This window comes from Gouania willdenowi, chromosome 2 (assembly GCF_900634775.1).
Source record: "Gouania willdenowi chromosome 2, fGouWil2.1, whole genome shotgun sequence".
Taxonomy (NCBI): Eukaryota; Metazoa; Chordata; class Actinopteri; order Blenniiformes; family Gobiesocidae; genus Gouania; species Gouania willdenowi.
The window spans coordinates 7,911,261-7,937,754 of record NC_041045.1 but is presented as its reverse complement, the minus strand read 5'-3'; the positions used below and the strand labels follow the sequence as shown (position 1 = coordinate 7,937,754).

At 38.6% G+C, this 26,494-nt stretch overlaps 1 protein-coding gene across 3 annotated transcripts in view; it reads left to right on the top strand.

Moving 5' to 3' along the window:
* LOC114477187 (sodium/potassium-transporting ATPase subunit alpha-1) overlaps positions 1–26,494 on the top strand; it is a 36,513-nt gene that overhangs the window by 7,443 nt on the left and 2,576 nt on the right. For all 3 annotated transcript variants that reach the window (XM_028469379.1, XM_028469371.1, XM_028469361.1), the window contains exons 2-20: positions 9,412–9,525; positions 9,766–9,825; positions 13,686–13,787; positions 13,866–13,967; positions 14,051–14,164; positions 15,083–15,217; positions 16,162–16,279; positions 16,344–16,612; positions 16,684–16,992; positions 19,256–19,390; positions 19,657–19,849; positions 19,914–20,089; positions 21,004–21,140; positions 21,230–21,380; positions 23,163–23,331; positions 23,394–23,548; positions 24,806–24,929; positions 25,966–26,111; positions 26,193–26,323. In XM_028469379.1, coding sequence (XP_028325180.1) covers positions 9,496–9,525; positions 9,766–9,825; positions 13,686–13,787; positions 13,866–13,967; positions 14,051–14,164; positions 15,083–15,217; positions 16,162–16,279; positions 16,344–16,612; positions 16,684–16,992; positions 19,256–19,390; positions 19,657–19,849; positions 19,914–20,089; positions 21,004–21,140; positions 21,230–21,380; positions 23,163–23,331; positions 23,394–23,548; positions 24,806–24,929; positions 25,966–26,111; positions 26,193–26,323 — 2,756 coding nt within the window. In that variant the 5' untranslated portion in view covers positions 9,412–9,495. The remainder of the gene's footprint in view (positions 1–9,411; positions 9,526–9,765; positions 9,826–13,685; positions 13,788–13,865; positions 13,968–14,050; positions 14,165–15,082; positions 15,218–16,161; positions 16,280–16,343; positions 16,613–16,683; positions 16,993–19,255; positions 19,391–19,656; positions 19,850–19,913; positions 20,090–21,003; positions 21,141–21,229; positions 21,381–23,162; positions 23,332–23,393; positions 23,549–24,805; positions 24,930–25,965; positions 26,112–26,192; positions 26,324–26,494) is intronic.

Sequence of the window (26,494 nt, the reverse complement as noted above, 5' to 3'; positions counted from 1 at the left end):
ACAATATTGCAATAAAATACAAGAGAAAACATAAAAACTGGGGAAAAAAACAACAAAAATGAAAAAAACGACAACAGTAATACACAAATTTACTCAGAAAATATATAAAACTACAGAAAATGACAAAAAAGGTACGCAAAAAGACAATAAAAACACAAAAAATTGGCTTTGCAACCCCATACTACTCACAAACAAGCAAGACGACAACAGAAATGCATAAAAATTACTCTAAGAAACGCAAAATGACATCACAAATGCACAATATGACTCCAAAAAACATGTATTTTACTGGAAAATTACAAAAAAGGACCACTGATATGCACACAATGCCTCATAACGAGCAAGACAACAACAAACATACACAGAATGACAGAAAAACAAACACAAAATCACTATAAAAATATGCGATTAAAGTTGACGACCTCTGCATTTCAGTATAAAAAAATAATACAAATGTGATAATATAATAGATATATATATATAGGGCTGGGCGATATGGCCTTTTATAAATACCGCGATATTTTTAGGCCATGTCACGATACACGATATATATCTCGATATTTTGCATTACCCTTGAATTAACACTTTGATGCACAAAATCACACCAGTATGACGATTCTATATGTCTACATTAAAACATTCTTGATCATACTGCATTAATATATGCCAATTTTAAACTTTCATGCAAAAAAGGGGATATCACAACTAAGTCAAAGTTGACATAACTGTATTTATTAAACAGTGAGTGGCTCAAACATAAAATTGTCAACAGAAAGTGCACGTTCTGTGCAAAATTGTCACAGAGACATTTGAAAACAAGACATTAGTGCAGGATGCAACTCACATGGCATTTCAAAACACAAAATTAAAGTGCACTTTTTGTACATAATGCCACTACAATATTTTAAAACAAATAGTGCCCTTTTGTGCATGTTGTCATTAAGATGACATTTCAAAACAACACTAAATTTAAGTGCACCTTTTGTGCATAATGCCACTAAGATATTTAAAAAAAAAAAAAAAGTCCGCGAGTTTAACGGTATGGTCATTTTCAACACCGCACAGACTACAAGCTGCGATATATCGAGTATATTCGATATATCGCCCAGCACTATATATATATATATATATATATATATATATATATATATATATATATATATATATATATATATATATATATATATATATATACGCAATAATCAATGCTGTCAGGTTACAGTGATGAATTGTACAATTTGATTTTATGAAGTTGAACAGCCAGTGAAGTCATGTAAACGGGAAAGATGACGAAACGGAAAAAGTGTGACTCTTCATCACACACACACACACACACACACACACACACACACACACACACACACACACACACACACACATTGGTGTAATAATCAGGAGCCAGTGAGATAAAATGTGTCTGACGTTCCATCAGATTGAAGTTAGACTGGAGCGATCTGTTTGGTCAGCCTGTTGCCTTTTTAAGGCTGAGCCTCACATCCATTCCTCACACTCCGCTTGCTCCTTGTTCACTGCGTTTGTTCCGGTGATTCCTCTCTCTCTCTCTCTCTCTCTCGCTGTCTCTCTGTCTCTCTCCCTTTTGGAGGATTTAACATTCCTTCCGCTCAGCAGTCATCATGTATTAAGCAACGCTTTTGTCACACGTGGCCCCTCGTCTGTTTCCCAACGCCGTGTCCTCCCTCTCTCTCTCCTCTTCCTTTTCACACACGCCGTCTCTTTTTTGGCATCTGTAATTCCCCCCCCCGGTGCCGCTGCTGTTGTCTCATTTGTGTGCTCGTTGTTTCTCAGGCTATCTCTTGCTCTTTCCATCTCCCTTGGCCTCATTTGCTTCCTCCCTCGCTCTGTCGTTCCACTTCTTTTGTTTTTGTCATCTTTTAGCTAAAGCAACCTGAATCCCAAAGCAAAATGGTGACTTTTACAGTCAAGAGCGTGATTTTCTTTGGAAATATGTGACGGATCACGTTCCACGACCTGTGTTCATTGGGAAGTGATGCCACGTTTAGCTTAGAGAAATACCGACATGTTCTACATGAGACATGTATGACCTAGCGGCTCGATCTGACGTATGATCATCAATAGAAATGGATAATTTCCATTTCATCCGCTTTCCCTAATTAGCTGTCATTGCTGGCTTTAAACTCCCTGAAATCGTGCCAAACATGAAGCAACGAAACAAGAACTCGCTGAAATCACGCCTGATTATGTAGCACAAGACGTTGCGCAAGGTTTTTGCTGGAGATTGGACTTTATTTGTTATGCGTAGACATTTGCGTCTCTTTACTCACATGTTTACGGCTAAAAACTGTGTGTAGGTTAACGAAATTCTCCCAAAACATGCATGTGAGGGTCTATTCCATGTTGGATATTTTGTTTAAAAAATAATCCAAACATTTATAGTGTTTGCATTTTTGCCTGTTTTCCATGAACGCCGAAAACCGGAGACTTTAAAGCAGACCTGGGCAACTGAGGGCCTGGGGGCCACACACGGCCCTTGAACTCATTTTGTGTGACCCCCAAAGTAAATGGTGAAAATGACTCCAAAAACCGACAAAATAACATAAAAATACATTAAAGGAAATGATAAATAAATGATTCCAAAAACACAGAAAATGACCGAACAGTTTCCAAAAACAACCAAACTTCATAAAATGACCCCAAAACACAGAAAACGGCAACAATAATAAATAGTAATACATTTTTATTTGTATTGCACTTTACATTTTAAACTATTTCAAAGTGATACAGAGCAGAAAATGATAATAAAAAGACTGCAACACAACAATATGTTTAACTTTTCATGAAAATCAATGCCTTAAAAGGTGCCTGTAGTAACCTTAAACCTTTAGTATGTGTTTTTCCTGTATTTTCCCCATTTCCATAATATGAAACTTTGGATGTCGCACTTTTTAGCGTTGGGAATCAGTTCCAAGGGTTTAGCCAATGGCCGTTAGGACAAAAGAGGATGTCAAAGTGTTTTAAAGGCTGCAGGTTGTTTCTTGCCAGCAGTGTTGTGTGCGTCAGCCTGGCAGTTAAGAGGTATCCTCCAAGTTCCCAACAAGGAGCCTCATTCATTTATTCATTCACTTTTGTTCCTGTTGGAAAACGGTGAATGTAGCACAGAACGTGCGGAGTGTGTTAAACACAAGCCTGTTACCAAACTTGTTCCTTTCAGCGAAGAAGAGAAACGAGGACTGGTTAGAGGAAGTGGGCGGATCCTGGATGAGGGATGGAGGCGGGAGGGAGGAGAGAGGGATCTTGAAGAGGAGGCCGTGGATCACGTGACTCCACCCTATTTCCATATCACAATGTGGTAATAGTTGCTGCTAGCAACTGGGCAAAGTCCCAAGACTGTGTGCACAGTTGAATGAGCAGCTTGTGTATCTGTTAAAGCAGGAAGGACGGCCTCTATAAAATGTGTGTGTGTGTATTTTAAGATCTTCAACAGGATGTTCTTTGTGAGCTGTTGGGAGAATTGGTTCTTACTTTAAAGAGCGTCACGGGCTGAAGTTGGGCTCAGTTCTTGGTTCCATTACGGTCTCCTTTCTCTTGACCCTTCCTAGCGTTATTTATTCCACATTCTGCGGCTGTCACGTCAAATGGCCGTCGCACTGTTGCTCCTTTATTTACTACTGTAGCCATTCAACTGGCAGAGTACGTGAGGCGCATTATTAAACCATTTGCATTGATTAATGCTTGGTCGTCTTCCAACATCCCTCACTGTTGTTTCTGAAAACAAAAGCCATTCATTTATTCATTGGATTGACCATCAGTGTGTACTCATTGTTCTCCATCTTTTATACGCGTTTCCAACCTCTGAAGCAGATAATTTATACTATGAAATCTCCAAAGAACTTTTTATCCCAGAGATGGGCAACTTTAATCACATTAGGGACCACAAATTTTTTTATTTTATTTTTTTTAAAATGTTTTTTAATCGACATTTGTGAGTATTTAAAATACTTTGTGTTTTGTTGGTTGTCATTTTGTGTATTTGTCTCTTTTTTTTGACATTGTCTTGTGTGTTTTGGGATGTATTTTGTGCATTGTTGTTGTCACATTGTGTTTTTTGGAGTCATTTGTCTGTATTTTTGTTGTGGTTTTGTACATTGTTCTATAATGCTGTGTTTTTGTTGTCGGTGTGTGTTTTTGAGTAATTTTGTTGTCTTGTGTTTTGCGAGCCATTTTTGGTGTTTTTGGGAGTCATTTGTCTGTATTTTTGTTGTCGTTTTGTATATATGTCAAAATGTGTGTTTTGTGGTCATTTAATGTATTTTTTCTTTCCCTTTGTGGATTTGTCCGTCATTCTGTGTGTTTTGGATTATGTTTTTTGCATTTATCTTGGGGGGCGCACAAAATACTTTGGTTATGAGGTAGTAGTGTTGTTGATTGATTGTTGTCTTGTATTTTAGTCAAAGAATGAAGTCGTTTTGTGTTTTTTTTTTTTTTTTTTAACAGTGTAAAAATCCATAGCTACGCATTGGAAAAACCACAAAAATCGGTTGTTGCAACCTCGTCAAGTACTCAAGAAAACCCCAGGTAGTTTTCTCCAGTGTTTAGTTGATGTGTGTAGTGAACTGTCTAAGAAACAAATATCTACTTGTGCTAAAAATACAAGCAGCAGATCAAAGGAACAGGACTAAGAGGCTTTATGTGCTCAGAGGTAAACACAGTATGAAATAAATAACAGTGTAGCAGAGGGAAAAATGTGACAATGTGCATTTTAGATTGAATAAAAATATGCTTTGAAATAAGTCTGCAAATCTTCATCAATCCACCAAAAAAAAGAAGAGTAGAAGTTTTCTCTTATACTGAAAATCACACCTAAAACACACATAGGACCCAAAATAAACAGCCTTTTAATTTGGTATACATGTGTTCTTTGATGTTGCGACTCTTGAACTTTATGAAATATTTACATCCTAAATGCTTTTTAGTGCAAATGGAGAAATCCCAGTGTATTATTTGGGAGAACTTGGAGCTCTATTGGATCTGTTGGATTTAAATCAGAGGTGATTGAGGGTGCAATGCTTCGCTAAACATCAAGTAGGTGATTTCTGGGACTATGTGCCCTGTAGAGTGGCAATAAATCCCCGCCCATGTACTTTATAAGGTAAACGAAGCAGATGTAGAGATCTAAGTGTGGTTGAGTTCTCGGCTTGTTTGTGCCCAGTGCCAGATGGCCCCTGGAGGCCCTCATAAGATCTTCCTGCAGTGATCCAGAGCCACACTTGATGTTTTCCCAGCTTGGCCGGCCAGTGAGCTTGAACAAAAACAACAACATGTGCAAGGATCACACACTGTGCTCTCCAGATTCCCAGGGAAATGACCAAGACCAGAGCAGTAGAGAAACTACACCAGAACATTTTCCTTTCCTGAAGAAAATACTGTAGAGAATTCTGCACAAAGTTGGCTTTTATTTTGAAGGAGCCATCTGCAAGCTTCACAGAATCTGCTCTAATTCTGAAAGGATTATTGATTTGGCTTCTGAGCACAACCTAAGACATTATCAGCTTTTATTTTGAAGGGACCAACGTTTTCTCATTCTTTTTGCTTCATTTTCCATCTGTTGTCTTTAATTAATGGAACTTGTTGAATACGTGACTTTTCATCGATGTCTTGGTATTAGAAGTGATTCCTGTTTTTCTTGCTCTAATACTTCCTTAGTGGAATAATTTACCATTCCAATTGTCCAATTGGTTTTTAGCCTTTTTGTCTAACCAGGTTTCGGTTGCCATATTTAAATACATTTTTAAATTCTGAACTTTTTGATACCATAATTGACAAATTTGGACTTAATTTGCGGGACATTTTAGCGGACAAACTTTAAAAAACAAAACAGAAAACAATTATATTTCCATGATTTGAGCCATGTGCAGGATGTCCATTTTTGGTCATTGTTGTGTCCCAAACAGTCTTTAGTCCTGACTTTTCAACTGGCCCTGCAGATTAGCATTCACTTGGCATCTCTCGCTGCTAACACCACTAATACTTGTACTCACTTGAATTATTGAGGAGCCTTAACCGCTAATCAATGTTAGCTTCTAGCCTTTTCTTCTCCTTTTGCCCACCTGAAAGACTTTACTTTCTCTGTATTTACCGATAAGTTTTTCACCTGGAGGGTAATGCACCTTTGGTACATGTGGTAATCCCGTTCGGAATCTTGTTTTAGTGAGAAGTACAATCATTACTGTATCTAATACTTCCACAAAGACTTTAACAGTTTGTTTAAGGACGCACTTGCGCATGTTTGGTTCCTAAAATCTGGATTATTAGGTAAAAGTGGGGATTACGTATTTAAGATGTTGCATTTTAGTCGACTACCAAACACTATTCATTTTTTCATTTGTTTTTTAGTGACGTAATACCTAATAGTGGCACGCGTTTTGAATGAATTTGATATATATCATTTACATGTGTTATAAATAAAGCAACAGATGTAAAACAATCACCCGCATGCTTTACCTGATGTTAGCCAACGTGGCGCGGCTTAGCAAGCTAACGCTAGCGTGTGTAGTGAGTTTCCATTTTTTAAATGTGGTTCTTGTTGGTCTTTTTATTGTCCAAATGTTTGTTTGTACCAGTGTTGGAACTAAAGGAATGTTTGGAAATGTCACACTGATTCACGTGGTCATTGGCTTCTTTTCACCCCTGAGGAGATACCTTGATGTCTGTGTGAACCTGGTATCCAGAGAATGTTCTCAAATATTTAATAAATGCACACAATATTTTTAAAGATTATCTTTTTTTTACCCCTTACCCCTTAAATTTAACTTATTTCAGGAGCCAAATACAGATAAGTTTGATCTCAAGTGGAGAATGGAACAATGTCAACATTAGTGCTACTTGGCATTTCCATGAGGTGACTTGTAGTGACTATATTTATTTAATTTGGGGAAATCTTGTCAAATAATTTGAGAATTCAGCAGGATTTTGGAAAAATTAGGGTTTTTTTGTTTCACATTTTGAGTAAAAAATGACTTTCATCATGTTATTATACTAGAATGGGAAACTGCCAACCCCTGCTAATATTGTAGAGTTTCATTGAATGTGGGACAAATTCAATGAAATTCCACTTAAATAATTGTAAAGTTCTACTTCCAAATAAATCTGTTCTCATGTTATGGTTTTTAAAGTGTATGATTTTGCATAGATGCCAATATTTATGTTTGGATATGATACAGGCAGTGATTTTAAATTACTCCCAATTTCTGCTTGATTACAATAAATAATTCCCATGAAAAGTTTTTTTTTATTGCATTTTTACTTTCCCTCAATGTTTTAAAGAGCTGGATTTGGCCACCGGGCCTTGAGTTTGACACAAGGTCAAGCAATCTGTAAATAAAATGTCACTTTACACTTATAGTATGTATTCAAAAAATATGCATTACATAAATTCTACAAATAGCAGAGCTATTAGACATGTCTGTTGCAGATGTAATGTTGGTTTTGACTTGTCAATTACTCCTATAAAAATCAAACTACACCTCTATAATTAGGTGTTGGTATCTGGTCACATTGAAAGAAAAGCTGCTAGACTAAACAGTCCCATGGGGATGTTGGTTGATGAGTAGAAAGCAGCTCTTTTGTCTGTTGGCTTTAGCCTCAACCCTTTCACAATAAGAGGATTGGTGTATTGGTGCTGAAATCCTTAACTCTGACATATGATTGTGTGCAAACGTTGGTTGATCTCCCTCTCCCTGTCACCCGTGTCTCACACATCCATAGACGACACAAGATCTGAGCTCCATCCTCTGTAGCTGCAGCTGATGATAAGAGGGGATGTGCTTCTGCAGAGAAAAAAAGCACTGCTTACAGCTGACACGTGCCGCTCCCATTAAGATGTCTGCTGGTTTAGTCTTTGTACAAGCTGCAGGTCTTCATATCTAGATATTATACTTAATTAAGCACATGTGCTGCATTTAATGATATACTTCTTATCACTGTTGTTGAACAACTGCTGCCTGGATCATTGTTTAAAGAGGTTTTGTTGACGTGAGGAAGGGCTGTTGGTGCACTGAGAGGCTAGAGTCTGCCGCACTGACACTATGATGCGGAAAAAAGCATTTGAACAAGAGAAATAGTGTCTAATTTGTCTCCTGACCCAAAAAACCACACAATGCCTCCTGCACACACAGCATCCGAATGCCATTCGTCTACCAGGCTGCTACCTAAAGGGTTTTAAAGGGCTAACCGACAGCTTTCTATGCTAAAACAGAACCAAACTTTTCATTCGGTGCCTTTTATTTGACACATTCATGGGTCCAGGGGCAGCGTGTTTTTGTTAGATTTGATATTTTCCACTAGGATGAAGTTTAAACGTCAGTATGAGTTTGTATTTGACCCTTTGATGATGCTCTCAACTTTAAACAAGCAACACGTCTGGACATTTGTTATGTTTCGGCTTTGGTTATTCACATCATTTCAAGTGAACTTTGAAATACGTGACTTAAGATTCAACTTTCTTTACAAAATTCATTTTTTTTGTGAAATATACAAAGATTTTTACTTGTTGTACACATTTTAGGCATAGTCTAGATCAGTGGTTCTCAACCTTTTCAGCCCGTGACCCCCAAAATAAAGGTGAGAGCTTTTCGTGGCCCATCCATAAAATCAGCAAAATCATGGTCCATTGTTCTATGAATCTGTCATAACCACATTTATTTATTCACCTGAATAATATCCACTGTTATCCAGGAGGTTTGTTATTTGTGCCATAATATATAGTGATCTTAAAGATGTAAATCTTTGTTTTAATCAGAAATAAAATTGGTTGGAAGTGACCAAAAATGGTGGAAAAGGTGGTGAAATAGGTTCAAAGTGTCAATATTGGCTTAAAAGTAGGAACAAAGGTGACAATGATGGGTCAACATATGTGACATTAGGTGGAAAAGGGTCTATGTGCCAAAAATGGCATTGAAATTTGATCTAGAAGTGGCAAAAAAGTTTAGTTTAGTGGCAGAAAATGGGTAAAAATAAGTGAAAATGGGCTCAAATGGTTAAAAAAAAAATGTGACCCAAATGGGGTCTTCACCACAAGGTTGAGAACCTCTGGTCTAGGGGATTTTTGACAAACATTTTTTTGACCCGACTATGTAGATAGATGTGAGGCTTTGTTTCTACATTTGACATGATATTCAATATTTCAACTCTTGTTGCTTATTGGTTCTGTAAAACGTTAGGCCTTAATATCTGATGATTTGAAATCATCCTACATTTTTCAAAACTTTTAACCTTTCTGTGCAAAGTTTAGATATCCTGTACAACTTAAGATAATATTTGAAATGTTTGTGAAAATCTTAAAATTGTCTAGGATCTCATTTCCTGACCTAGCCATCTGAATGTGTGGTATGTCTTCTTACAAGCTTTTCTTTTCCTGATCCGATGTTTTTCCAGGAAGGACGTGAGCAGTATGAACTGGCGGCTACCTCGGAGCAGGGCGGCAAGAAGAAGGCCAAGGGTAAGAAGAAAGAGAAGGACATGGATGAGCTGAAAAAGGAAGTGGACATGGTGAGTGGCTTCGTCTCTGGAACTGTCTTTTCTCTTTCAGAAGTATCGGTACTTTTTTTTCACTTGTCATTGTGATTTGAGTTAAATTTTTAGCCAAAATATTTCTCATCCTTCTTACTTTGACGAGTCGTTCTTTGGTTGAGTCATTGTTGAAAGGAAAGGTCAGCTAGCAACACCCTGTGAATGCCAATGGCCTTTGGCGTATAGCGCACTGATGCGTTTTTCTCTCTGTCTCCACAGGATGACCACAAGCTGACCCTGGATGAGCTGAATCGCAAATACGGCACAGACCTCACCAATGTACGTGAGTTAAGGAAGGATGTGTGATGTGTGTTTCGAGTAAAACCTAGCCCCTTCTGATCAAGAACGTGTGGCAGAGAGTCACTAACGCTCTTACCTCGAAGCCTTTAATGTAATTTCTGAAGTGTCCACATTTGTCATGGAGATTAGATGGAAATCAAATATCAGCCGTGGACCAACGGTGACATTCAGCGGATGAATGATTCACGGGGTTTTGATGAATTAGAAAAAACGATTATCTTAAGAGGGGAGAGTAATCTTCTGGCACGTCCTGAGGGGTGAGATATGGGGCTCAGGGAGTGGTCAGCTGGTGAACGCTCTCCTCTCTGTGAAGATTAAATGGAGACTTTTTGGATTGAATGGGAATATGGTGAAGTGTCACTGAATTAATTCTGGAAAATGGTTTAAAATAAAAGTTGGATCATTTTGTCAAAATATCTTTAGATCTAAATTTATTAATTCTCCAAATTTTACCTTAGCCTTTTTCATTTTTCTGTTTTTTTGTTTCTGTTTTGTTTTTTTATTTTTCTGTGGTTTCCGTGCTTAGGCTCCTCTCTACGGAGAAACCCAAATAAGTTGCATAATATGATACTAACTAGATTTTTAATTCGTGTAAACGGGTTTGCTTGGCTGAAATTGGACAGTCCTTACCTTGATGAACACACCCAGATAATGCAATTGACAATCAAGCGAGTAGTGCATGTTGATACGTTAGCGTTCTGCGAATGCACTACTTCTCCTGTGAAGAAGAAGAAGAAAGAGATTTAAAGGGAACATATCATGCTAAATGTCATATTTTTCAATCTGATTAGATTTTTCTATTCTCTATTTTTGAACTATTACGTCACAGTATTTGCAGCGGAACTGCCAAATTAGAACATCGACTCCAGGCCCAACACTTCGAGAAATCCGCCATTTTTATTTCTCGCTGCGATTTTGTAGTCCAAGCTCAAGGATGCCAAAGTTAAGCGAGGAGAAATCAAAATGTTCGGTTGTTGGATGTAGTAACCCACACACTTCTCGTCTCCCGGCATCAGAACCTTTTTGAAGTGCCTGGTTGAGTTTTATTTTTTATGGAAATGTACCCACATCTGTGGGTAAGGTCATTTTTGTGTGCGCGCAGCACTTCAAGGATGACTGCTTCATCAACCTCCGCCAGTATAAAGAAGGATTTGCCGAAAGACTTTGTCTGATTGAGGGTTCAATTCCTTCTATCTTTGGAGACGACGAACAGAGCACTTCGGTAAGCTGTAAATAACGCTAAAAAGTGTGATAAGACGTCCCTGTCATTGTTTTGTTAGCATTAGCAGTTGCACCGTCTTCATATGTTAGCGCTGTGTGCTCGTTTTAGATCCTTGATGATATGGCCTACGTGATTTAATTTAAGTCTAAAGTTTTCATTAGTCATTTCATTTTGCGGTTTTTTTCTCCGACAAGACTGTATTAAAATGCATTTCGTGACGTTAGCTTGGCGCTAGTGTTAGCTCGGTGCTTGTGTTAGCTCACTTGTTAGGGTTCTGCAGGTTCATCATCTTCATTTTCATCTCGCTCCGCTGGGTCAGACTCTGGCTCAAACATGTAAGGCTGGATGGACAAGTCTTCCGTTGTTGACATTTTGTAAATAACCTCTGAATAAAAAGTTTATGCGCCGCTACATAGCCGTATCTCTTCTATCAAACTACAAAAATGGCCGAGCAGGGTGGAGTTGAACCTGGAGAGGGGGCGGGGTATGAAGTGTCTCATTTGAATTTAAAGAGACCACACCAAAACGAGTTGCTCTCAGAAGCACATCAGAAAAGGGGTAGAAAAGGGGCCTGTGGAGCCATAATAATGAGGAATTCAGACCCAAGCATTGCAGTTACGCTTTTTATAGACCACAACTGTATGATTTATATGTAAAAAGGAAGGATTTAAAACCATGATATGTCCCCTTTAAGAAAAAACTGTTCAACGCTCAGCATTGGAAAGACAGGGTCTGTGTTGGAAATGGCACACTCCGTACTATGCACTACAAACTCAGTGAGTATCTACCGTCTATCATATACTGTAAGTATGATGAGCGTTCCCCAATATGCTTTTGGACCTACAACAACAAAAGCCTGAAGCACAGAGGCTAAATATCTCCGTTCAAGTTCTGAAAACATTTTAAGCGAGAAAGTGACCGAGTAGAATATCAACATGTGCTCATTTCATTAATAAAACTCACGTATACGCATTTTATTCCAACATTTTGGAGATTTCATATTGTCCGCCATTGTGCTACTGGCATAAGCGTCAAGAAATTAATGGAAGACAAGAGATGCTTTTATTTTGAAGAGGGGATGTTTGACTTTTAGCTTGAAGCTGATCCCAGGACCATTTTATGTTCCGTTCGCAATGCATCATGGGACGGTTGAGTATGACTTGTGTGCCCACTTAAGAAATGTCTCGATATAGTATACATCTGGGTATTTCTTGCGTACTTTTAATTTTTTTTCTGCATACTATCTAACGCTCTACATATTAATTTTGGCATCAAACTTAGGATGAGTAGTACGTTAGTAACCATTTTTTTCTTCTTTGGGTCAACTATGTCAATACTCACTGTATTGTGAAGGATGCGCCACATATGGAGGCGGAGTGTTGCTCGATCGCCGACATGAGAATAAGTGGTACTTTATTTTGAAATCCCAAAGATTCCTCAGCACCTACGCTATAGAGATTAAGTGGCTCATACTGATTATCAATTGAGCTGAAAGCAAAAATCAGTGTCTGAGGAAGCGTGAAGTTTGCTTCCATGCTACAGGAGAGTCTCGTTGTTGGAGATCAGCAGCACCTCCATTCTTTACAAATAAAGGAAATACTCTTGTGCAACATCAAGGAGAATCTTAAATGACATCTTCCAAGCAGGAGGAGAAGCTGTGTGTGCACATGCTGAGGCAGTGAATAATTCATCTCCTGCCATCAGCCCGTGCTCATGCTTTCAGCTGTTCTGATTGGCTTCATTGTGATCATCTCTTTTTTTTTTTTTTTAAACCTTTTTTCACATCTGCCTTCCTGTTTTTCTGTTGATGCTGCGTTGCTCAGCAACTATTGCCATTTCTGCTCCCCTAGGTATGTACTGTATGTGTGGCAGCAGGGTTGTTGTGTACATTCTGGAAACAGTTATTATTTATAAGGCTGGGCGATATGGACCAAATTCATATTTAGATATTTTTTCTAAAAATGGTGATATACAATATAAATCTCTACCAGAATGACAAACTAAGGGTTAAATTTGCTCATGCAAAATGCCACATAGGCTAAAATAACGTCACAGTGCTTTAAGATTGGTAATAATAAAACTTGTGTGCATCACAACTAGCGGAACCAAAAGTAAATGCTCAAAGTGACATGAAAAAGATACACAAAATAACAGAGAAATACAGAAAAGAAAAACAAAAATACAAAAAAGGACGCAAAGTGAAGAAATGCGCAATGGGACAACACAAATCCTACATACTTACGAAAAAATACACAAAACGACTCAGAAAGACATCCAAAATTAACAAAAAATACACAAATGAACAACAAAAATACACAAAAGGAGGAAGAAAAATACATTTATTAACAAACAGCTGCACATTTGCTACTTCTACCTTTTTTATCCTGTAAGGGACAGCACGTGTGAGTGAGTTCTGTAGTAATGTAGTGACTCCTAAAATGAGTATTGTAATACAAAATAAGCTGTAAAATAAAGATATACTGAGAGAAAACTAAATAAAAAAACTCTACATATCTTAAATCTCGATATATCACCCAGGCCATTTATTTAGATATGTATTCAGTTCAAATTTTCCGTAATTTGATTGTATATTTTTATTTTTTTCTTCTCCTCTCAGGGCTTGACCAGTGCAAAGGCTGCTGAGGTTCTTGCCCGTGATGGGCCCAATGCTCTCACTCCACCTCCTACAACCCCAGAGTGGGTCAAGTTCTGTAAACAGGTAACGTTCACCCACAAAAACCAGTCACATCTCTTTGTATAGACGGAAGTTTCACTGAAGTAACCACGTTTCCCACAGATGTTTGGTGGTTTCTCCATGCTTCTGTGGACGGGTGCTATGCTCTGCTTCCTGGCCTACGGAATCCAAGCTGCATTAGAGGACGAGCCTGCTAATGATAACGTAAGAACGGAATATTTACACTCTAAGAGCGATATTAGGGATGAAGTTGTAGAAATCCCTCGACCCGTCTTTGATTTCCACAGCTCTACCTGGGTGTCGTGCTCTCCGCCGTCGTCATCATCACTGGTTGCTTCTCCTACTACCAAGAGGCCAAGAGCTCCAAGATCATGGACTCCTTCAAGAACCTGGTCCCACAGGTGAGGATGGACTTTTCCAATGTATTAAACTCTTCCTCTCAATCACATGTGGCCAACTCAAGACCAGGGGGCCAAATCCGGCCCTTCAGGGCATCTGATTCAGCCCACAAGAGAAAGTGAAAATGACAGCAAAAACATGATTCATTGTTACTTACCAAGTTGTGCATTTTTGTTGAAAGAACTCAATTTTTTTTTAATATCATTCTCAAATATTTTACAAAATTTCACTTAAACAAAAAGTGAAAAAAAAAATCAAACATTTAAGTGTTTTTCACTTATTGTTTAGATCAGTGGTCATCAACACGGTGTCCGCGGAGACCTGGTATTCCAGCATAGACCATGTGAGAGGCCCTCAGGCGCTCCAGGATTTAAACTCTCAAAGATGCATGCATACATATGAGAGATGTAGCATGTACTCAATAAAGTTAAATGTTTAATTTCACTAAAATATTGTGACAAGTGTTTTAAAGTGTTGAAGATCTGGTGTAAGGTCACTGGTATATATGGTAGTTATATATTAGATATAGTTTTGAAAAAAGCAAGGTGGATTTTTAATAAAATCTAATCAAAATGAAACAATTGCATGAACGAGGATAAATAGTTTCATATTGAAACCTCAACATTTCCTACCTTTTTAAGTTACTGCTAGCCTTCCTTATTATCTTACCCTCTAATTAAAGTGAAACTGTGAAAATGAAGTGCTTTTCTAACTGGTTGGTGACCCCTGGCTTAGATATTCCAAGTCTTCCATACTTCGTCTAATTTTGAACTGGAAGTGCAAACTTGGGCCCATTAATGTTGAAGTTATTTGTTTTCCTGCCTAAAACGGATCAAATTGTTCCGTATTTGGCCCTGGAACTTATGAGTTTGACACCTCTGCTCTAAATTAATTGATAACTCTGTTCCTCAACTCCTCAGCAAGCCCTGGTTGTCCGTGATGGAGAGAAAAAGAACCTCAACGCAGAAGAAGTGGTGGTCGGTGATTTAGTGGAGGTAAAAGGAGGAGACCGAATTCCTGCTGATCTGAGAATCATCTCTGCTCATGGCTGCAAGGTACAAACTCTGAGGAAAAGCAGTTGTCAGTTATTTCACTTCAGTGCTTGAAAAAAAACCGAACAAATCTGACCTACTTTGGGTGAGGATGGACAATTGTGAGCTGCACCCTTAGCTGTGGTCGTCTGCGTGACTCAGTTTGATGTCTTTTCATTTGCCTCGGCCTCACTAAGCTGTTGCCTCATTATGGGGCAACAGGGCGTTCTTTGACCCAAATCTGTCATTTATCTTTTATGATGTTTGGAAAAATGAAGGGTTTATTTCTGGCAACACCATTTAAAGACACAGGAAAGGGTTAGAGCAGACATGGGCACCTGGTGGCTCGGGGGATACATGCCCCCCTCAGTCTCGGGTTACTTTGTACAGCCCCCAAGGTAAATGCAAAAAAAAACATAAACAAAATTACAGAAAAATACACAATGTAAAAGCAAAAAGTACACAAAATCACTCCGAAAACACACATTATGAAAAAATACAGTGATAGAAAAATATGCAAAACCACAACAAATACAGAAAAATGAATAAAAAACTCAATTTGATAACAAAAATCCCTAAAATTACTCGCAAAATACACAAGATGTCAACAAAAATAGACAATTACTCCAAAAACACTCGGAATGACATAAGACACCAAATGACACAAAACAAGCACAAATTAAGAAAGACACCACCATAAAAATATTGAAATATACAAAATGGCCACAAAACACAGTGTTGTTCTTTAATGTATTAATGCTCAGATTGCTCATTATTGGTAATGCTATTATATTATAATAATTTTGCCCTTGTAACAATCACATTTTTGTGGCCCCTGCTATGAGAAGTTGCCCATCTCTGGGTTAGAGAATTGTCTCCTGCCTTTAACTTTAATCTCAACACATCAGTACAAAAAAGTTGTTTTCTCATCTATTTGCGTCTCTAAAAGTCAGCATCTTGTTTCTCAGGTGGACAACTCCTCCCTGACTGGTGAATCGGAGCCCCAGACCCGTACCCCTGATTTCTCCAATGACAACCCACTGGAGACCAGGAACATTGCTTTCTTCTCCACCAACTGTGTTGAAGGTATGGTCGGAAAGTACTTCGAGTGTAAGGAATGTTTGATCAATTGTATGAATGTTTGCTGCAGGAACCGCTCGTGGTATCGTCATTAGCACCGGTGACCGTACAGTCATGGGCCGTATCGCAACCCTGGCCTCTGGACTTGAGGTCGGCCGCACCCCTATTTCCATCGAGATCGAGCACTTCATCCACATCATCACCGGCGTGGCCGTCTTCTTGGGCGTTTCCTTTTTCATCCTCTCCATCATCCTTGGATACACCTGGCTGGAAGCCGTCATCTTCCTCATTGGTATCATCGTCGCCAACGTGCCTGAAGGTCTTCTGGCTACAGTCACTGTGAGTAGCATCTGTCTCACCCACTGTGACTCTATGAATGTGTGAGTGACCTATAGATTCTGCCACCGTAGGTGTGTCTGACACTGACCGCTAAACGTATGGCCAAGAAGAACTGCCTGGTGAAGAACCTGGAAGCCGTAGAGACCCTTGGCTCCACCTCCACCATCTGCTCCGACAAAACGGGCACCCTGACCCAGAACAGGATGACCGTGGCCCACATGTGGTTTGACAACCAGATCCACGAGGCCGACACCACAGAGAACCAAAGCGGCACCTCCTTCGACCGGAGCTCTCCCACCTGGGCCGCACTGGCCAGAGTTGCCGGACTTTGCAACCGAGCCGTCTTCCTGGCAGATCAGGCCAACGTTCCCATTCTGAAAGTAAGATCTTTCTCTGAGCCACGGTCTCTAAGGGCGACCGTGGCTCAGGTGGTAGAGGGTCGTCTTCTGATCGAGAGGTTGGGGGTTCGATCCCAGTACCTGAGTATGTGTCGAAGTGTCCTTGGGCAAGACACTGAACCCTATGTTGCTCCCAGTGGTCGACTAGCGCCTTGCATGGCAGTCCTGTCCCACTGGTGTGTGAATGTGAGAGTGATTGGGTGAATGAGCTGATATGTAAAGCGCTTTGGGACTGCTTCAGTGTGGTTATAAAGCGCTGTATAAATCAAGTTCATTTACCATTTAAAACTTCCTCCTTACTGAAACGCTTTAAAAGCTCTGTTCTTCAAATTTAAAAGGGCAGTATTATGAAAAATTCACCTTTTAATTGTTTTGCTACAGTGATATACATCCCTTTATCCTCATTCAGAGGGCTCAAATTGAAAAAGTTTTTTCCTCCCTCCCTTGCTATTGCAAATTTTGTAAAAAGTCAGCTCCAAACGGGCGAGTTGGATTTTTCTCACATTGTGACGTCACAATGTGGAAACTCCTCCTCCTGACAATCCTGGATCCTCCCACCCTACATAAGAATGTGACTTCCTCCCTCTCAAACTATCTCACTGGTAAAATAATTATAGCAACAGCAGGTTGATATTACAGTTAATCTTTATGTTCAGTATAGATAAAACTGAAGAGCGCTCACAAATCAGTTCCACTTTAAGTAGCTGTTATACCATCTTGTGTTGCCTTTATGGGAAGATCTGACGTGTTTGTGACCCAATGCAACGCAGCAGTCGGACAAAACAATGGACTATTGTCTTAAATTGACTACTGTATTTCTGTGATTAGAAAAGGTGAGGAGGACAAGTAAGCGATGTAGCGGCTCATGTGAGTGTTTGAAACAGCTGACTCAGCTGATAGTTGACTTCGCTTCCCTGCGACACAGAGGGGCCGCTCACAATCATTTCCATTTTTAGTAGCCGTTATACCACCGCGTATTGCTTTTATGGGATGATCTGACGCGTTTCTGATCCAATCCGATGCAGCGGTTGGACAGAACAAATGATTATTACCTTAAATTGACTAGTTCTATGGTCAGTAGAGGAGAGGACAAGAAAGCAACGTAGCAGCTCTGGTGATTGTTTGAAACAGCTGACTGACTCCGCTGCTGCTGTGATAAACACCCACTGTGGAGTGTTTGTCGTTTCTCAATCACAATAGCCTCTTAAAAATCCATGTGTTTTACTGTAATGTGCATTTTTTTGGCTGAAAACAATAACAAGAGTGTGTGTGCATAGCAAACGACAATCGCTACTGTGATCAGCTGTGGTGTAGAATCAGCGTCTCCAGACATGATGCCCAAAATACCGCCTGTTTTTGGAAGTGTCATTAAAGGGACTTTTCAGGGGGATAAAACTCCAGAAAACAGGTGTGGTTGGGAAAATAAAACTCAAATACTATGTTTTTGGAGTTCTTAGAACAAATGGAGATGGTGAAAAATGGCATAATACTGAACTTTTAAATCTAAATCTTGTCTTATAATAAATTCCATGTTATGAGGTTTGTTCTAGAACAAAGTACTTGCTTCTCTACACTTTCTAGCACATCATCAGACTTGTTTTCCAGCCCAATGTCACTGTCCCTGGAGTGCACTGCACACACATTGTGTAACTATGTAATTGTTCCCAAGCTCACCTCCCAAAACACACACACACACACTCGCAGTGTACACTGAGATAAACGCACATCCCCCAGACACTAAGTCTTTCTTCCTATGGGCCCAGCCTCTGTTTTCCACCCGTGTTACTGTTGATAACCTGTGAACAGGCTTGTTTGTCCATCTTTGTGTGTCGATCATTTGTTAACATCTCAGTCTAATTACCAGTCACTCATTATTCTTTCACTGTTGGAGAAGAGAGGGCGGGGGTAAACACAGATCAGGGCTAGTAATTATAAGGAAACGAAAGATGGAAATGAACACTTTTCTTTCAGGGATAGCTTCTCATGATTATGTGGCTTTTGTTTAATGATTAGCTATTGTAATAATAGAGGTAAAGCACCATAATTTGACACCAGCTTCATGCACTTCTGTGTATTTGATTCACCCTAGTTGAAAAGAAAAGCTTTCAAAGCCATGAAGTATTGCATTTGTCAAAATTCTATTTTTTAAATGAGTTTTGAAAATGCTGGTAAAAGAATTTCAGATTGAGATCAATAATGGTGTGAACCTTGCATTAAAGAGCCTTTTATCCATTGTTTCCTCCAGCGAGACGTGGCAGGTGACGCCTCAGAATCAGCCCTCCTGAAGTGCATCGAGCTCTGCTGCGGAGCGGTCCAGGAAATGAGGGACAAAAACACCAAAATAGCAGAGATCCCGTTCAACTCCACCAACAAATATCAGGTATCTGTTCGCTTTACCTCAAACTATTCGGGGTAACATTTTCAAAGTGGTCTGAACTTTTCCTTGCCCCACCAATTATTATAAATGCCAGCTTCCTGTATGCGGATTGTAAAATGTCAGTGTTTAATATGAAAGTCTGCAAGGATATGAGGGTTGACCTTTTAAACGCATCCTGATGATGTGCTAGTTTCTCAGTAAATATGGCTTCTCCTTCCCGTCACTTTTAGTTGATTCAAGTGTAATTTCTTTGTTTGTGGGTTTTTTAGCTTTCTATTCACAACAATGCCACACCTGAAGAGTCCAAACACCTGCTGGTGATGAAAGGAGCTCCAGAGAGGATCCTGGACCGTTGCTCCTCCATTTTGATTCAGGGCAAAGAGCAGCCTCTGGACGATGAAATGAAGGATGCCTTCCAGAATGCGTACATGGAGCTGGGCGGCCTCGGCGAAAGAGTTCTCGGTAAGAATGAACGGCTGCAGCAGCAACTGGACAAAGAAACTCATTCCCATGGACTGTGTTTCAGGTTTCTGTCATTACAATCTGCCTGATGATCAGTTTGCTGAAGGCTTTGCGTTCGACACTGATGAGGTGAACTTCCCCACTGAGAAGCTTTGCTTCGTCGGTCTCATGTCCATGATTGACCCTCCCCGTGCTGCTGTGCCTGATGCTGTGGGGAAATGCAGGAGTGCAGGAATCAAGGTTTGACATTGTTTTTCAAATATATATATAGCAACATCACGTTATACTTTTACCCACACTTCTGCATGTGCATCTGTGTGTTATGGGCATTGTGTAATATTACAGCCAACCTAGCACTTCATAATCAGGAAAGTAGAGTAGTGTGCAATGTGATATACTCATATTCTTGTACAATATTCTGGAAATGTGCAATATAGTGAGGAGCTTAGCCTTCAGGCAGCTAGCCCCATTCACTTTAGCCCCATGCGCTTTAGCCCCACGCGCTTTAGCCCCACGCGCTTTAGCACCACGCACTTTAGCATTTTCCATTTAAGCATCACTGACTTTCAATTAGCACTTGAGCACTTTACAATAAACAATGTATTGTTGTCATGGTCCCCACATTTCTAAATCTATCTTTTATCTCTGCACTATATGTCATGTAGATTGTTCACGATTGTTGTATGTTACCTGTCTTTTTATTATCCTCCTTTTATTCCATTACTTAAGTTTTGTTTATGTTTACACCAACCTGCTAATGGGACAGGGGATGGAAATTAGCCCTCTGGCTACAATCTTTAACTTCTTTATTTATTTGTGTGTGTTTTTTATATATATATATATATATATATATATATATATATATTTAAAAAAATGTCCCATTTTTCAAAAAACAGCACATCTTAAATATTTTCAGCACAACCAAAATGTCTCCATTAAATCCCCCTCCCTTGTTTTCTTACCCTCTCATAAAGTTTAGCAAACTGTGCCTTGGGAAGGGCTGGTAATGTTTACAAATAAGCAATAAATGATCATGTATTTTGTCTTTTGCGAAAGATTAAAACATGCATAGCTGTCGCAAAGTGATCAACAACAACTAAGAAAGAAAAACTGATAATAATGATGATCTGAACAGGAAATCTTTGTCCTCCTAGGTCATCATGGTGACAGGTGATCATCCAATCACAGCCAAGGCCATCGCTAAAGGTGTGGGCATCATCTCTGAGGGCAACGAGACTGTTGAGGACATCGCTGCACGTTTAAATATCCCCATCAACGAAGTCAACCCAAGGTAATAAAAACTGAGAACCCTGAGGAATAATTTCTGTGAAAGGTGAAATCCTGGAGAAGTGAGTGTGTTTTTATGCTTGTTTTCTCCAGGGATGCCAAGGCCTGCGTGGTGCACGGTGGTGACCTGAAAGATCTGGCCTGTGAGCAGCTGGATGACATCTTAAAGTACCACACGGAGATTGTGTTTGCCAGGACCTCCCCACAGCAGAAGCTGATCATTGTGGAGGGCTGCCAACGACAGGTGGACACTTATTTTATTTCTTCTTTTTCTTTGTTTAGGGCGTCCTTGGTAAAAAATCTCCCTGTTGCCATGCTATTTATAACTCCTGTTTTACAGTTTTGCAAACGCAGCATGTGTCGGGACCTTCTTTCTAAACGTATGAGAGAATAACTCAAATCCCTCATGATTATTTATGAGGATCGCTTTTGGTTTGATGATTAAGTTGGCAGAACAATCAAGTGCAGCATCCATCAAGCTGTGAGCTCACCATCACATGAATAGTTATCAGTGGTTCGCTAAGCAGAGCAAACACGTTTCAGTGCAATATGCTCTATTTATTAATTCAGAGGGGGTTTTTTGGACTGATTGAGTCATTATGCAACATTGGCTTTCAGTTATTCTCATGATTCTGTATATGGGTGAGTCCCCAAGGTCAAAATCTGTGGGGGAAGGATAATAAATAAATGAAATACCTATAGAAATAGTTATTTATTTCCTCCATCTGCACAAAATGTCAATAGACCTCAAACCTGAATATTAAAAAAAAAAGAGTTTGAGGTTATTAAGCAACTCGTGAAAAAAAAAAAAAAAATCTGTTAAGTCAACCAAACTCTCCTGAGATGTTTACGTCAAACTTACCGCATGCCTTTATTACTTAACACAAAATCAGAATCTCAGCCCGTTGCCAGGCAACAGTCAGCGCCCGGAGGCGGCCATTTCTAACTAAAGCGAAGGCTGGAAGTGACGTACGCGTACATGGTGAAGCACAGAGTTAATAAGCAAAACGCTAGTTTGTGATCTGGAAAAAAATGTGCTGTAAAAGAGAGGGATGGGGGCTGCAGCACTTCTGAGATCATCCTTTTTGGGTCTGTGCACGAATACGGTTAGATTAAATCTAGGATCTAATGGGTAAAACGGTTTTGCATCCAACTGTAAACTATTCACCGCCGACTGCTGCACCTAATACGTCACAATGTCCAAATGTAACGTGAGAGCCGAGTTTCTAGCAGCCAAGTATGTTATCGCTTTTTTTATACTGGTTGCTGAAAAAAAGAAAACGCAACATAATTTAATGCTTCTAGGTGTTAAAGTAACTAATTAAAATATTCAAAGATGAGAAAATTATTATGCTCACCTTGACATAGGCTGTAATGTATGTATTTCAACTGGAAGTTTGTTGTCCTTTTGTGTATTTTTCTGTAAATTAGTGTATTTTTTGGAGTCAATATTTTGAGTATGTTTTTAAGTTATTTTTGTGAATACCTGTGTTTTTTATGACATTGTACATTTTTCAGTTTTTTTGTGGATACTTGACATTTTTGTAAATTTTTCAGTTTTGTAGTTTGTACATTTGTTTATTTTTGTGCATACTTAAAATTTAGTTTTTTGTTTTATATTTTTTTTGTTATTTTTGTGTATATTTATTGTTTTCTTGTATTTTTGTTGCTTTGTATATTTTTGTTGTTTTGTATATTTTTGTTTTGTATATTTTTTTGTTATTTTTGTGTATACTTATCATTTTGTTTGATTTTGCTGTTTTTAAAATTTCAGTTATTTTTGTGTATATTTTTTGTTGTCCTTTTATGTATTTTCATGCAAATTAAAGTTTGTAAATATGCGTAAAAATGTCCACTTGCATAGTGCTGTGATCTTATGTCAAACCATGTGAAAAGCTTAGGCGTCCTTTACTCTAAACAAGACATTAATGCATCACACTGTACACTTGGATAATAAAGATGTCAATCATACTGTACGTAGATAAACAGTTTTTTTTTTTTTTTTTTTTTAATTTATATCCTGCAGGGAGCCATTGTAGCTGTAACAGGCGACGGTGTTAACGACTCTCCTGCTCTGAAAAAGGCCGACATCGGCGTCGCTATGGGCATCGCAGGATCAGACGTCTCCAAGCAGGCCGCTGACATGATTCTACTGGACGACAACTTTGCCTCCATCGTTACTGGAGTGGAAGAAGGTAACGGATCGCACTATCTCACGATGAATAGTCTGTTACTGATAAACGCTTTGTCTCATCAGGTCGTCTGATTTTTGATAACTTGAAGAAGTCTATCGCTTACACTCTGACCAGTAACATCCCTGAGATCACGCCCTTCCTCCTCTTCATCTGCGCTAACATCCCTCTGCCCCTGGGAACCGTCACCATCCTCTGCATCGACCTGGGAACTGACATGGTAACGATGGATTCAATAGAAACTCACAATGTGTATAAGCAGCTATAGCAGTGTTTTTCAACCATGTGGTCGCCTGAAATGTCCAGTAATTAATAAAAATAAATAAATTACTGATTAAAAATATATCATTTACATTTAAAAGAGCACACAATCTTAACTGTATCCTATACTTCTCAAATATGTACATCTATTTAGAATCAAATGCACTATAAAAAATAACTGAGCTGTCACAACTTTTTCCCATTTATTTAGCACACGTTAAAAACAAAAACAGTCGACCCCTTCCATTGTCCCACCCTGACTCCCCCTTCCATGTTCCCTTCCCCCTCACCTAGGTGTAACACTGCCCTCTCTTTTTATATTATTATCCCTTTATTTAGGTTTAGGGAGAGGTGGTGATGGTCACAATTATGCCATAAATTAATATAATTTATGAATGTGTAAACGAGGTTAGAGAAAAATGAAAATGAAAGGTGCTTGTATTAGAGTTCCACCCGTTTCAATGAACACATACAATTTGAAATAAACAAATTAATACTTGATAGAATAAAATCAAGTGACAAAATGCACAATTAATCTTTGTTATGAGTAAAAATAATACATAACCAAAGAACACAAAAATCATTGTCAAAAGACAATGGATATATTGAACAAAAATATTAATAAAAAATCAAAAAGGAAATACACAATTAAAACATATATGCATATATTATACATACATATGTACAGAGACTTTAGGCAGGGAAAAAAAACAATTTCAACATTAATTTGCCTTAGTTTGCACTTCCAGGTATAAATGACTTATAACGTACATAAGAGACTGACAATATCAGAGCATTAAGTGAACTTAAATTCACTTACATTTCATTGATCAATTGTTATTTAATTTGAAGACATTTGCAGGATTTTGGCTGTTTTTGACTGGAATCATGTGATACAAGCCTGGGAAATTTGTATCCATGTGTATTTGAAGGGGCAACTGAATTATTTTGTAATTTACACAATAATACATGTTTTTTTTTTTTTGTTTTGTTTTTTTTTTTGTCATTTTTATCGAATTAGATGCTCTAAAGGCCTGGATTTGGCCCCGGACCTTGAGTTTGACACGTGTCTTCCACGATCTAAAACTAATTTAAGAAGATAAAAGTATCTGTGGGGTCACCAGAAATGTTTGATATCAAAATGGGGTCACAACCTAAAAATGTTTGGGAACCATTGAGCTCTAGTGTTTGATTGTTGATGCGTGTCCTGTCCTAGGTCCCCGCCATCTCCCTGGCTTACGAAGCAGCTGAAAGCGACATCATGAAGAGACAACCCCGAAACCCCAAAACAGACAAGCTGGTGAACGAGAGGCTGATCAGCATCGCGTACGGACAAATCGGTAAAGACACACCTTCAGTATCTGAATGGATAACGAGGCCCATAAATAGGCCCCTGATGATAAAGAGCTGGAGTGTGTTTGACTCTTTGGTGATGGAGACAGAAATAGGTCTGACCTTTTCTTAGCAGATATAACGACCAGAAAAGGGTCGAAAATCAACCTTTGCAACAGTAGTTTCAAAAAATCCCCCAAAAAACAAACTGGGTGTCATTCATATATTCACAGAATCAGTGTTTAAATGTTTACTAAGCCTGTAATTCTCCTTAAATTAGCTAATCTTATTAGTCAGTTCATTGATCGGCTCAATTAAAACAAGAAATAAGATTTCACACTTTAGCTTTCAGCTCAAATTGGCAAATTTTCTGCAGCTATTTATTCTTTCCACTTCTAAATCAGGGTTTTTCAACCTTGGGGTCGCCTGGAAATAAAATTGGGTCGCCTAAAATGTCTCGTAATAATAAAATGAAAAAAACTGATCAAGATTATATTTTTTTGAATTTTTAAAAAAAAAAATTAATTAAAAGAATATTAATGATAATTAAAAAATATAGTTTTTGTTTTTTAATTTTTTTAATAAAAGACAATACAATTTAAAATAAAAAAATACATTTTATTAATTAAAAAAATTTGAAAGTTTTTTTTTTTTTTTTAGGTTTAATTTTTTTTTTTAAATTAATTATATTCATCTATTTTGCACAACAAAAAAAATACATATCACAGAAAAAATATACAGTGCAAGAAGAGGCAGAATGCTCAAAGAGCTTAAATAATAATTTTAAAATGAAAACACCACACACAATCTCAGACAACTGTATTCTATACTTTTACTTAAAATAAAATGCAGTATATCCATATCTGAGCTGGTTATATTGTCACTTTGTGCACTGATACTGGCTACTCTGTATTTGTAAAACAAACATGATCAAAAAAGACAACATTTCACCAGAACGCTGATATAAAAACGGGGTCAGGACCAGAAAAAGGTTAAGAACATCTGTTCTAAACACTGATTGAACCTTTTGGTTTGGTTCTACAGGTATGATCCAGGCTCTGGCTGGATTCTTCACCTACTTTGTGATCCTGGCTGAAAACGGCTTCCTGCCCTACACGCTGCTCGGCATCAGAGTGAACTGGGATAATAAATATATCAACGACCTGGAGGACAGCTATGGACAGCAGTGGGTCAGTACATTCAGGGTTGAAATCCTCCTGTTGGAGATGTTTTAGCCCCACGCTGACATCCTTCTTTCCTGCCACTGTCAGACTTACGAGCAGAGGAAGATCGTGGAGTTCACCTGCCACACAGCGTTTTTCGTCAGCATCGTGATCGTGCAGTGGGCTGATCTGATCATCTGTAAGACCAGGAGGAACTCTGTCTTCCAACAGGGCATGAAGTGAGTAAAAGATGTGATTTGATCAGATCCAGACTCAGTAGAGGCTTCACTAATCAATACATTTAAAAAAGATATGAAAGGTTGAAATTGCCTCTCGAATGCTTGTTTTGATCTCCACTGTAAACACTCGCTTTTCTGCATTGTATTGTGGGATGTGGAGTTCCTTAGGTT